The sequence below is a fragment of the Macrobrachium nipponense genome, chromosome 24, assembly GCF_015104395.2.
Source record: "Macrobrachium nipponense isolate FS-2020 chromosome 24, ASM1510439v2, whole genome shotgun sequence".
Lineage (NCBI taxonomy): Eukaryota > Metazoa > Arthropoda > Malacostraca > Decapoda > Palaemonidae > Macrobrachium > Macrobrachium nipponense.
In genome coordinates this window covers 64,903,080-64,916,115 of record NC_061091.1, presented here as the reverse complement: position 1 = coordinate 64,916,115, position 13,036 = coordinate 64,903,080, and the positions used below count along the sequence as shown (strand labels likewise).

The 13,036-nt window shown below is 39.2% G+C and overlaps 1 protein-coding gene across 5 annotated transcripts in view; it reads right to left on the bottom strand.

The window, feature by feature from the left end:
* LOC135205696 (zinc finger and BTB domain-containing protein 7C-like) overlaps positions 1–13,036 on the bottom strand; it is a 262,909-nt gene that overhangs the window by 44,274 nt on the left and 205,599 nt on the right. Inside the window, exon 6 of one of the 5 annotated variants that reach the window (XM_064236664.1) lies at positions 3,224–3,559. The exons of the other annotated variants lie outside the window; for them this stretch is intronic. Within the exon in view, the coding sequence (XP_064092734.1) occupies positions 3,239–3,559 (321 nt within the window). The 3' untranslated portion in view covers positions 3,224–3,238. Of the gene's footprint in view, positions 1–3,223; positions 3,560–13,036 lie in introns of those variants that run through there. 5 annotated transcript variants of the gene reach the window in all.

Below are 13,036 nucleotides of genomic sequence, written 5' to 3'. Positions count from 1 at the left end.
AATGAGCAGATATACCACATCTTTATGTTATTGTAGTGACATTGTTACGTCATAAGGCTTAGTTAGTAATAGAATGTTCCCGTTCGAATGTTTAAAATGGAAATTTCCCCCTTTTTTTATTTTCTTTAGACTAAACCAGCCGAGGGCCCGCATGGATGGACTCCTGCGCATAGAACAGCCCACACGTGTCATACATAGAACACCACACGCAATACTATCTGAAGTTATGAACAAAATTTAATCAGGATTTGTATTCTGTATCTCGAGTGTACTAATTCGATCCTAAATCAGACCATTCAAATATAATTTATAAGTCGCCTTCCGTGTCGCAGAACGGTAAACAGTTATTATACTTTAGAAGGCCTATCGAACGCAGACCCCGTAGCGGGGTAGTCCTGTCAGTGCATCTCATGCACAGTGCACTGTAGGCATTACTTAAGGGTCTTTGTGGCGTCCCTTCGACCCTCAGCTGCAACCCCTTTCATTCCTTTTACTGTGCCTCCGTTCATATTCTCCTTCTTCCATCTTACCTTCCACCCTCTCCTAACAATTGTTTCATTGCAATGACGAGGTTTTCCTCCTGTTACACCTTTGTAAACTTTCACTCCTAAATTGATCTTTCAGTGCTGAATGGCCTCTTTAAGTCCCAGCGCTTGGCCTTTGGCTTAAATTGTATATAGTATTCTGTTCTTTTCAACTTAGTGGCACGTCTTGGCAGTTGTTCCTTGAGAACGAGCGCAGGCAGGGAGCGACGCCCCCCAACATACATCGAACTTCAACCTTTCTGAAGACCTTTTCAAAAGTTCTGCTTCGGCTGGTGGGTCAACAGGTGGCTGTTGAGATTGGACTTCTGCGAACACCTGTAGGGGCAGTGGGAGCAGGCGTAGGGCTTCTCCCCCGTGTGGGTGCGTATGTGCGACTTGATGTTGATCTCCTGCGTGGCCCTGAAGGGGCAGTAGGGGCACGCGAAGGGTCTCTCCCCCGTGTGCGTGTGGACGTGTCGCATCAGGTTGGTGGTCTTGTTGGTGACGTAGTCGCAGTAGGCGCACTTGTGCATCTTCCCCCCGCCGCCCGCGTGGGCGCCGCTGCTCTTCCGGGGCTCTGGGGCTCCTGTCCACCTCGGCTTCGTCGTCACCTGTTGGGGAGGGTTGGCTTAATAAAAGGCTCAGTCACAAGGATTTGTTTATATTTATATGTACAATTTAAGCTTAAGAAGTTTAGTGTCTGATATTTGCGTTTGTGAAAGCATATGCCAGATTCGATTGCAACTCGATTTACCTGAAAGATCTGCTAATACACTTTTGTCCTTGCATTGTTTCGCTCCTTTTTTATATGGTTGTGACGGTGCTGAACTCGATGTCAGAAATAAAAGGCACCTAGTTGGGTGTTTCCTTTGAGAAGATAATATTTCCCCCTACAAATGCTCCAACAGCGTCATCTCTGTATAACTATTCAAGACAAGAAATATATCGCTTTGCTCAGGCACATCATTCTACCCACACAGCTGGTTCTCTCCCCTTGCAATTTTTACGCAGAAACTCCATAAACTAACGAAGGTTAATGCCAATATGTCCAGGCGTACTCAAATTCTGCCAATTAAGTCTCTTTCATCTGTGTATTTTTATGCTAGTTGATACGTCTTTCCAGAGAAAACATCATCACTACAGTACAGTGTTGCTGTAGTGAAAGTCATTTCCCAAGTTCCTTATCTCGTGAATGTTACATTTCCTTGGTTAATTGATGGGATAACACAGATCTAAAGGGCCCCATGCACTGAACGATTGTCTGTATCGTTCGCAAAAACATTGTTTATGGGCTTGTCTGAATGCAAAAGTGGGCGGAGCTTCGTGTCTGAACGATCTCAGCGGGAATCTGTCATGACCAATTACTGGCTTGCGATTGAATCCGTCATACACAGGTCGTTCAATGTATGGGTTTGTCTGCCGATATAATGCTATCATGCACGTCTCTTCTAGAGACGATGCCACGTCTTCGGAGACAAAATCTTTGTTCAGACTGAAATCGGTGGGGAGATCGTTCATACTGTCTGAATAGTGTGTGTTGGGGTCGACAACGGCAATCGTTCAGACAGTCGTTCATACAATCGTTCAGTGTATGGGGGCCTTAAGTCTTTCTAGCCAGTATCGATTCAAGTCCAACCTGGGGAGGAAGATTCCTTCATTCGGTTCCTCAGATTTCGAGGCTTACAGTGGAAGGCACGTCCAAGAAACAAAGGTGAATGGAGAACGGGACAGGGTCCTCGTGAATTTGACAGTGCAGACGACACGTTTCTATGGTGTTCTCAACTTGGAATTCTTAGGATGCAATGACAAGCGAAATGCAGAAAATGAAATATAATTCAATAGGTACTGAAACATTGTACTATTTTCTATGTCGAGATTATATTTTTTATTCACAATGCAGATAAAATAATAATTAAAAGGAGAACTAAACATTGTACTTTCTAAATCAAATTATATTTCTTCACACTTAAGATATGAGCATAGGAAATGAGCAAGGTGTTCTTTCTTTTATTTAAGAGTAAAACTACATATAGTACTTACAGCCAACAACTAAAATTACAAACCAATAAGTCTTCATCATAATAAAAGAACAAAGTAGTGTTGACGAATCCATAGTTACTTTGCCGTTGTCCATAATCCACAAGGCTCACATAGAATGGTAATCATTTTGGAAAACAAAGACTTGGTAACAAAGGCGTTTTTGGGGCAAGACTTTTCATGTGCTCGAAGTATCAGTCATCAAATACTACTGTATCAACAGTGAGTCGTAGAACAAAGATGAATGAAATGGTTGTGGAAACATGTCGAATCCTGGCATCATGAAAACCTGGTAGAATGTAAAAAAAAAATCCTTTGAATCGAATGTAAACATTAATGAGCATTTTACACAAAAGATTTTAAGGAGCGTGAAAACACTATTACATAAAGGCTTGGATACAAATATTATTCATTTTAATCTTTGAAAAATAGAAAATATAAGACACTGCCTTGAACTAGTCTCTACTGCCAGAGAGCCCACAACCATTCTGTGTGATATCCACATATGCTTTCGTCTTCTCATCTTCTTCTTCTTCTTGAGGCAGAGTCCATGAAACGAAAACATATTTACACAGGTTCCAAAACATTCATACGTACGTATTCCCAAACCACCTCCCTCTGTACACCACTGAACCAACACCCCCCCCCCCCCCCAACTGGGGAAAGACCCCGCCAGCCTACGACTTGGGATCCATCTGATGACTGACCATGTGGTGGTGCAAACTGGACTTGTGAGACGACCTGTAGGGGCAGAGGGCGCAGGCGTAGGGCTTCTCCCCCGTGTGGGTGCGTATGTGCGACTTGATGTTGTTCTCCTGCGTGGCTCTGAAGGGGCAGTAGGGGCACGCGAAGGGCTTCTCGCCCGTGTGGGTGTGGATGTGTCGCATCAGGTTCGTCGTCTTGTTGGTGACGTAGTCGCAGTAGGTGCAACTGTGGGTCTTGCCCGTGTACACGCCCTTCCTTTTCTTGCCTTCCCTTGGCCAGCCCGACTTCGTCACCTGTTGGAGAGGGTGGGCCTTCTTTAAGTACTGGTATAACCTTACTTTTTTATTTTTTTTATGTTAACATGGCGTGAGTGCTTACACAGAATTCAATGGATTTTGTTGGGGGGGGGGGGGGGGGGGGGAGAGAGTGGAATGAAATGAATTGGAATCGTATGTGACTATTTCTTGTAGTCAGCAATTCGTGTGTTCTTGAAGAAACTTGAATAGATTTTTTCTTAGATGTGAATGAAATGAATTTATGAACTGCACTGAAAAATAGCCCCACAATGAAATAAACTGATCAACTGCATTGAAAAATACCTCACTGCCCCACCCCCTATAAATTAGGTCAAATCATGCAACAGCACCTTTATAAACCGCTTTACGAAAAACTCTAACATTTGGGCGATACTCTGTCCCCGTTTCCGCAAAATTCCGTCGGAACAAAGATAGACAAAAGTCTGTTCGTTCTATGGACTCTAAACAAAAGTTCAGAAAGTCAACGCAACTTAAAAACAGAACTATTCCTCAAATGAATTTAAGACATCCTTCGAGATTGCAGGAGCACTTGAGTACGGACGTACCTTCCTAGATTTTCTGTCTACAGGAGTAGTCGAGGGTATCTACCGTTTCTTGCGGGTCCTTGCCCTACTGGATAGTAATTAATGGTCTTTATTCATTTATCCTTAATGCAATATAGAGAGGAAAAATGGAGGGTCACACAGCTATTCCACTGCCTTTTTAACTTCTACAAAACGAGACGTCTGTGACTAGCGTTCTCGAAAACAGTTTATAGATATGAGTGAGTCAAATTATGTACAATATCAGTTCTCGGTGTCATACCTCAGGCAATGAACACTCAAGGTTTTATGAAAAATTGCACATTATTATCATTATCATTATTATTATTCAGAAGATGAATCTTATGTGGAAGGAGCCCACCAAAGGGGCCTTTGATTTTAAATTCAAGCTTCCAAAGAAGGTGGTAATCACTAGGAAGGAAAAGCAGAAGTTAATGGGAAATAAAGAGAAAAGAATTTCCTGTTATAGATTGCTATTTCAGATGCGAATTAGACAGTATTCTCTGTACAAGAGAGTTGAGTAGTTATACATAGATTCAGATGATAGCCAAACTCAGTACGAAAATGATAATGAGGTAAAAAAAAAAAGATAATTGTAAACAAAAGGCATTCTGAACAGAAGGTATCATCATCAGATGATCTTTTTGCATAGTCATAGATTCTTTCATATTAAAAGTGGTATTCGTTGCTTACCTCTTGAAAGATAAGACTGTATTAAAAGTCAAGGTTCTTTCATCATGTATTTTTCCCCCAGGTTGCTCAGAGATTTCTGTAGGGGCGAACTACGATCAAATAAATAAAGTGTATATAAACTAGAATCTTACGCCCAAAGATCTCTCGTCTCAAGGGTACGTTTTGACAACCAGTAAACAGAAGGGGAATAAAACTAGAGGTCCGTGATATAACCAGCCTTTATTAGGAAACACCAGAGCTATTCTACGTCGAACTCCTCTACATGCTACGTCCTCAAGCCTTCGAAATGTGTCCAACAAAATAATTTCAATCGTTGATCACGAACACGTCACAAAAGCAAACAGGTATAAGAAGAAATCTGCGTGGGGTTCGTAGACATTGTTGACTAACTCCTCTATGTAAAAATAGACCATTCAGTTCCACAGGAGGGTAGCCTAAATATATGAGGGTTGAAACTGTCCTTTATTTTGATGATGATAATGTAGTAGTAATAATAATAATATTTGTGATTGACAAAGAACTTTTAATAAGTCTTGCAAGTTTTTTGTAAAACTTTATTGTGGATTTATATCTTCATTAACGGGATCGGCCACAACACTCAATGTCTTATTTTTGATAGAAAACACATAAATTACTTATTTCAGGCACACTACTTTTCGAAATATGTCTTTACTTCTGACTGATGGGTGCAAAACAAACTTTCAAAGCCGAGCATGAACTCCAAACCTGCATACGAACCATAGCTCATATATGTAGACGTGCATCGTACATCCAAGCAACATTTTTCTCGTATTGTCTTGGAGAAAGATACTGATTCCAACTCGGTATTTTACCCTGATCCCTTAGAGTTGATTTTATTCTACGTACCTAGCCATGGTCTATTCGTAAAGGAAAACACTTCGTAAATTGGTGAGAACAAAAACAATAAACCAAAAAATAAAACTGAAAACAGGAAAATGAAGTAGACAGATTTTTTAAAAAAAGTCACAAAACTATTCAGCGAATCATTTCGGCCGGTGATCGGCAGAGGTGGTTGTCGTCCTCCTGCTGTGCATCTTGTGAATGTGGGTGTTCAAATTCGACCTCTGGGCCGACCGGAAGCTGCAGTGGGGGCAGGCGTAGGGCCTCTCCCCGGTGTGTTTGCGGATGTGGTCCTTCAGGTTGTTCCTGTGGGAGGCCGTGTAAGGGCAGTAGCTGCAGGCGAAGGGCTTCTCTCCCGTGTGCTTCCTCAAGTGCTGCTTCAACATGCTGGGCGTCACGGCGCAGTAGGAGCAGTATGGGCACTGGTAGGGCGTCTTCCCGGCGTGCTTGAAGACATGTCGCCGGTAGTCGCTGAGGTCCGTCGTGGAGAAGGGGCACGTGGGGCAGCGGTGGACTTTGCCCGAGGAGGCTGCCTGGACTCGAGCTTCTCCCGGGGCGTCTCTCGCGTCCTCGGAGTAGTCCCGCATCCAGGCCGCCGCCGTGATGCTGCCCACCATCTGTTGAGGAAGGCTCGGCTTTATTCACTTGTTTCACAAGGGGGTGGGGTGGGTCAGGGAGGGAGGGAGGGGTGGATGGAGGGCAAGCCAAACAATGTTGAAATTAGCTGTCTATGTGACGTGTTTAATGCCAAACATCTTTCTCCTGATTAAAACCTGAGGTTACATTTGTTTTCATATTTTGTTGCTTTGAAATCTCAGCATTTCGGTGCACCTTCTAGTTTTTATGAATCATTATTTATTATTATTGTTTTGTTACTTCAGTAGATGAAACCTAATCGAAAGGAACAAGCCCACAGGGCCATTGACCTGAAATTCAAGCTTCCAAAGACTGTTGGTTTCATTCTCCCACTGCAGACCCCACACTGCAGCAATAACTGATCATGATAGAGAGCCTGTGATTTTTCATTGCCCTTGGGGAGACGCGAACCCTCGACATCTGCAAGGTATACCACGACACTAAAGACCATACCAGTGGACCAGATAAATAGAAGGAAACCCTCATTCAAGTATTACAAATGATTAGCAGTTCCTTTGGGTGAAAAGATTGACTCCTTTCTGGCAATAAATATCCAAGGCCGAATCACCCTAAACATTTACAGTTTCTATCTTGCTTCTGAATTGAGAGAGAGCGAGAGAGTATAACTTGTGTGGCATGAAAAGCAACTTTCTGCAAGTTAATTTACATATCAGTCTATACAGGAAGTACATTCTTTTGCCTATTGATGGCTCTACTAAGTTATTATATGTTATAAATATTAGCAGTGGAAAATATTCTTAGATATCATGGGTAAAACCAGGATGATTTTTGATCCATGCTCGCTTTGACGAGTTCATTTAGCAAAATACCAACTTGGTAGTATTTAGTTTGCATTTCATGAACATTAGCAAACGAAGCATTAGAAGAAAAACTAAATTAAATTTAATCAGTTTCCAGCTCGCAATGGTATATGAAGTCATTCCATCTTTACTCAGACTGGAAATTATTTTTCCAGTCTGAGTAAAGCTGGAATGACTTCATATACCATTTATCAGAACATAGGTAAGGTTACATCTCCCATACTAACTGAGCTGAGAGAGAGAGAGAGAGAGAGAGAGAGAGAGAGAGAGAGAGAGAGAGAGAGAGAGGGGGGGGGGTTGATTTATGTATTACTGATCACTGATGTCTGTTGTCTTTCACTTTCTTCATCCCCGTGTGACTCACAACAGTCAACTAACAACTAGGTACATGATTCACCAACTAAATTGTTAGACAAAGTACTCACATCAATAATAATGGATACTCAAATGAGGTTATTAAGTAGGTAATTAAAACCAGAAGAAGCAATAGTATGAAGACGAAACTGAGTACCCTTAGATGTACCAGGGACAAGAATATTGCCTCCACAAACCCTACTCATTCACAATGGCGACCCCATATAAAAATGGGCTAAAGCTGGAAAGAAGAAGAAGAAGAAGAAACTGTAGATCTGCCAATCACCTTCTATGGAACAACCTTGCTTCCCTTACTTAGGATTCAGGGGAATAATTCCCGTTCCCTGAAGTGGAATATCCCCATTCCTGCATTTGGGTTACTCCTCCTCATCTTTTTAAGGATCAGTGCCACCTACAGGATGGATCTACAGAAAATCATAAAAGATGCTCCCACAGTGGCACACTAACCTACCAGAAGATAATAAATGCCTCAAACAATTGACTTCACATAAGACCATCAGTGCCATAAATTTACTGAAGCCCACTGCATCTTTGCAACAGCGCCCATCACCACACATCCTAACCACAATCTTGCACAGTAGGGATGTTGCCAAACCAGCTGGCAGGATTCCTGCATCCCCCATTCCCCCTTCCCTAAGAGAGACAACTATACGACCACAAGACAGGTGGAAGCGTTATGGATTACTCCACGAGCAAGAGACTATTCTGATGTAAGACCAACTCGATCCAAGACAACAGTTCGCACACTACCCATCCTTCCGAACTTTTCATATGATAGCCTGACCAGTTAACAATAAAAAGAAAAAAAATTTACCAATGACAGCAGTTGCTTACACATATTCTTTAAACTACCTATATAAAAGCAGTATAATACCAATGTGTTTCCCATTAATTAGATTCAGTTTACAGTACTTTCTCCTTGCTAGAAGATGGACAGGTATCTGTGAAAAATGTCTGGACACTTTAATAAAGAAATATGTACCATAAATGTCATTTAGATATTTTCAACCCTTCCCATTTGAAGACAAATATAATATCTGGCAAACAGAAAAGATTCTATACAAAATCAATGTTGATGCTGCAACATTTATGTTTAATAACAATATCATTAGGAGGAGGAAGAAACTAAAAAGAACAGTTTGAAATTTTATTGCTCTTGTGTAACAGGTCTTTTCCTCTAACTTTCTACCTTATTTGAAATGAAAATAAGTAGGTAAGAAATAAACTACAATCTTCAGTCAATTTTCTAAAGAATATTTTTCTTTCTTTCAGTAAATATGTTACCCTATATCAGGGGGGTGCTGATAAGCAAAAACCGCCATTAACTGAAACTTTGCAATTTATGGTTCTTATTGTGCCATAATTCTATCATTGGCACCTTATGGCCGATAACTGGAACTCAGCCTGTTATGGCGCCATAAATCGCCGATTTTATGGTGCTAGACGACCCCCATAAGACTGGATTGCTGATAGCCGGGGACTGCCTATATATATATATATATATATATATATATATATATATATATATATATATATATATATATATATATATGTATATATATATAACCTATATGTATATGTGTATATATATATATATATATATAATATATAATATATATGTATATATATAAATATGTATATGTAATATCATATATATATATATATATATATATATATATATACATGTATATGTGTGTATAAATATACATACATATATATATATATATACATATATATATGCATATATACATTATATATATACATATATATATATATATATATATATGTATATGTTATATATATAATGTATATGTATATATATATATATATATATATATATATATATATTTATAATGTATATGTATAATATGTATGTATATATATATATATACAAATACATATATTTACATATATACACATATATACACAGTCAACCCCATGTTCCCGTTCTCAAGATTTGCAGACCCTCCCTTTTACAGATTTTTCTGTGGGAACTCTTATCTAAATTTTATTAGCAGGAGGACTCGCTCGTTCACAGGTTTTGCCGTCGATAAATATTCACTAATTAGTATATTTTGATATTATTTTTATGACAAAATACATTTTTATGATACAAAAATGATTTACTAATTTTCAAATGGTAATATTGATTAATACTGTATTAAGTTCAATAAGATTAAATGATATTAAATAATAAAACTATTGATTCTCTCACTCTCTTACTGAGATGTATGTTTTTTGTATGGTAAATAAATACTCTATTATTGGCACCAATAACCGGAAATCGGCACATTTCAGCACGAGACAAATCCTATAAAACCAGATCGCTGATAACCGTTGAGTCCCTGTATATATGCAATATAGCTGCCAGTATTAACAGATGATTGTTAAAATATTTTGTTACAATATTTATAATAGGTTAACTTACTCTTAATCAAAGAGGCTTCCTCATTTATACATTCCTTGTTTAAAAAAAAAAATATGAATTCACTTAAAAAACTTGAAGATTCTGCATTATGGCATTTGCAAAGAACTATGAAGGAATTGTGATGAGTTTATGAAATAAGGCAACATTTGAATGTTAAGTCCTACACAGTAGCATTATGTACCTTTTTGAAATTCATCAACTTGTCAGAGCTGAGATTGGAACACTCGGAAAGAGTAATAAAGGAAGTTTAAGAATCAAATCATTTTTCACTGCCTTGCTACTTTATACATACAATTAGGAACATACCCTGAGCAGAATTTGTGATACTTAATACCTGAACCTATTCTTTTTCTCATGACTTGCCTAAGATCACCATACTACAACTATATGGTGTTCTTCAATTGTAACAGCCTACTATACAGCTTGCCTAGATGTGAATGCTGAGGACCTCAGTGTGAAGCTAGCTGGTTTGGAAGAGGACATAAACAACTACGTATTTGATCCTGCTGGTGTGAACAAGCTGTGCACAAGTCAGGAATGGTAATCTTGATGTAGCCATTCAGTTCATTTACTACAGGTAAATAAATATGGAGAGTTATCCTTAGACTGATGTGTAATCATGTGAGAATTGAGGTTGCTTTTGGTTTTTGTGCGATGATCGCAGTAAGGACATGCGAAGGGCTTCTCTTCTGAGTGAGTTCGGAGGTGTGCCCTCAGAACACTCTTGTGGGAGGCGCTATAAGAGCAGTAGGAACAGGAAAAGGGCTTCACCCCCATGTGAATGTTAACATGCTCCTTCAAGGTGGCCTTCCTCGTAGTCTTGAAGGAACAGTAACTGCAGGAAAAGCGCTTGTCGTTTGCGAGGGTATTTGAAGCCGCTTGGCCATCCCTGCTGTCTTCAATAATCAAGTTCCTTTGTGTTAGTTGATTTCTGTCTGGAGGCTGGATGATGGCTGACCACTCACTTCCTGAAGGCATTCCTCCATCACCCCACTGATAACTGCCATCCTCAACCTGCCGAAGACGCCAGATTTTAGATGTGCTGTATTGAGCTTGGTTTATCTCAAACAGTTATCTTATATTTTTTTCATATCTTCCCTTTGAGACATCAAAATTTACCTGCACCATTGAAACAGAATACTTAAACCACTTAATTCATAACAATTGCTTGGGAAGTATAACAATTGCCAGAGAAGTAAGACTGTCAGGTGTAGTTCAGGAATATTTTTATGTATAGAATTCATAATTGCAGCAGTTATTCATTAATTTTTATGGTGCTTACGACGCCAATCTGATGGAAGAAATAAGATTTCAAAAATGCAAAATAATAAATATTTGAAGGTTTTTTTATGAAAAAAGCAATAAAAACGCAGTTTACATAGTTTTTAATACACCCAAAGCATTAAAAGTAAGGGTTTCTTAGGATTTTTGACAATTTTCCCGCTTACAACGATTTCTGGCTTACGACGCATCTCGAGAACAGAACCCCCGTCACAAGCCGGTGGACTGCCTGTAATTTTAGTGTTGCCTTTTACAGGTGTTAACCATAAAGTTCCTCTATATAAATGCCTGAACTTTGGTGTTAAGGGCCCCATACACTGGACGACTGTATGAAGGATTGTCTGAACGACTGTCTGTATTGTTTGCAAAAACATTGTGTATGGGCTTGTCTGAATGCAAAAGTGGACGGAGTTTCAAGTCAACAATCTTGGCGGGAATCTGTCACGACCAGGTTGCTGGCTTGCGACTTATGTCTGTCATACAGAGGTCGTTCAATGTATGTGTTTGTCTGCCAATATAATGCTACCGCGCACGTCTCCTCTAGAGATGATGCCACGTCTTCCTGAGACAAAATTTTGATCAGACTGAAATCGGTGCGGAAATCGTTCATTCTTTCTGAATAGTGTGTGTGTCGATAATGACAATTGTTCAGACAGTCGTTCATACAATTGTTCAGTGTATGGTGCCCTTTAGAGCCTACATACTTGATGTAATTCACATTTTTTAAGAAACCAGTAAAAGAGAGTTTTTGTTAGTGTTTTTATATATCTTAGACCTATCTTCTCTGGTGTTCTTAAAGGTATTGATCTGGGACCTTTGCTGTTTCTAGACTGCTAGTGATGTGGTTTTGAATACTGACAAGAAGACAGTATGTATACTACTATGCAGATAATTTGCTCCTCCAAAAAAGCAAAAATAAAGATGCAGCTATCTTTAGACCTAGATTAGGAAGTGGTGTGGTCAGTAAAGTATATGAGGCTGAACTCAACAATTTAGAATGTTTGACAGTATCATATATGGTGTTACCTTTGACTCCAGTCTTTCTTTTTCATGGTACTTAAAACATTTATTGTCAAATATAGACAAGAATAGGTACATTATTGCTTGCAAGGATTTATCACTACAAAGATGATGGTATCAATGTCACTTTCCTCTGATATTTTTTCCTTTATTTATAGGCCACTGCTCTCCTGTTTCAAGGTCAGGAACTTTCTGGGATCTTCTATCTTATTAACCTTGCTACTATAGACCACTATCAGTGGATATTCTCTTGGGCCATCTTCCACAAGCCCTATTTCCATAGACATCTCCCACATAGCCGTCTGTTCTTGTGCCCCAAAAGTTAGTGTGTGGTATTTGTTTTGCAGAACATTAACAGCCATATTCATGTTGAAATACCAATGTCACAAGCCCCAATATGTACCAAGACATTCATTTTCCTTTTACTACTGTTCTGCTAAAGGTGTTACTAATTTAACTTCACCTATGTATGGGGTTAAGAAATTATTATTTGGGGATGTTTAAGACGGTAAGGATGCCTGATTCACATGCACTCTAAATGTCCAATACTATACTCGGTTTTTTTTCATCTGTCCACCCGCCTGTGGTGTTTGCGTATGGTAACACTGCATCCCGGGCTTTAGATAGTTACATTCAGCTTACATTCCACATTTATAATAATATCCTATTTCGCATATTAACGGTGTAATTCGCAAACAGTAAATTATTAAAACTCTTTTCAGTTGCAAATGTACACCCAGATATCCTTTTATTTACCTTGAACTTACACAGTATAACTATTTAAAGCCTGGGACGC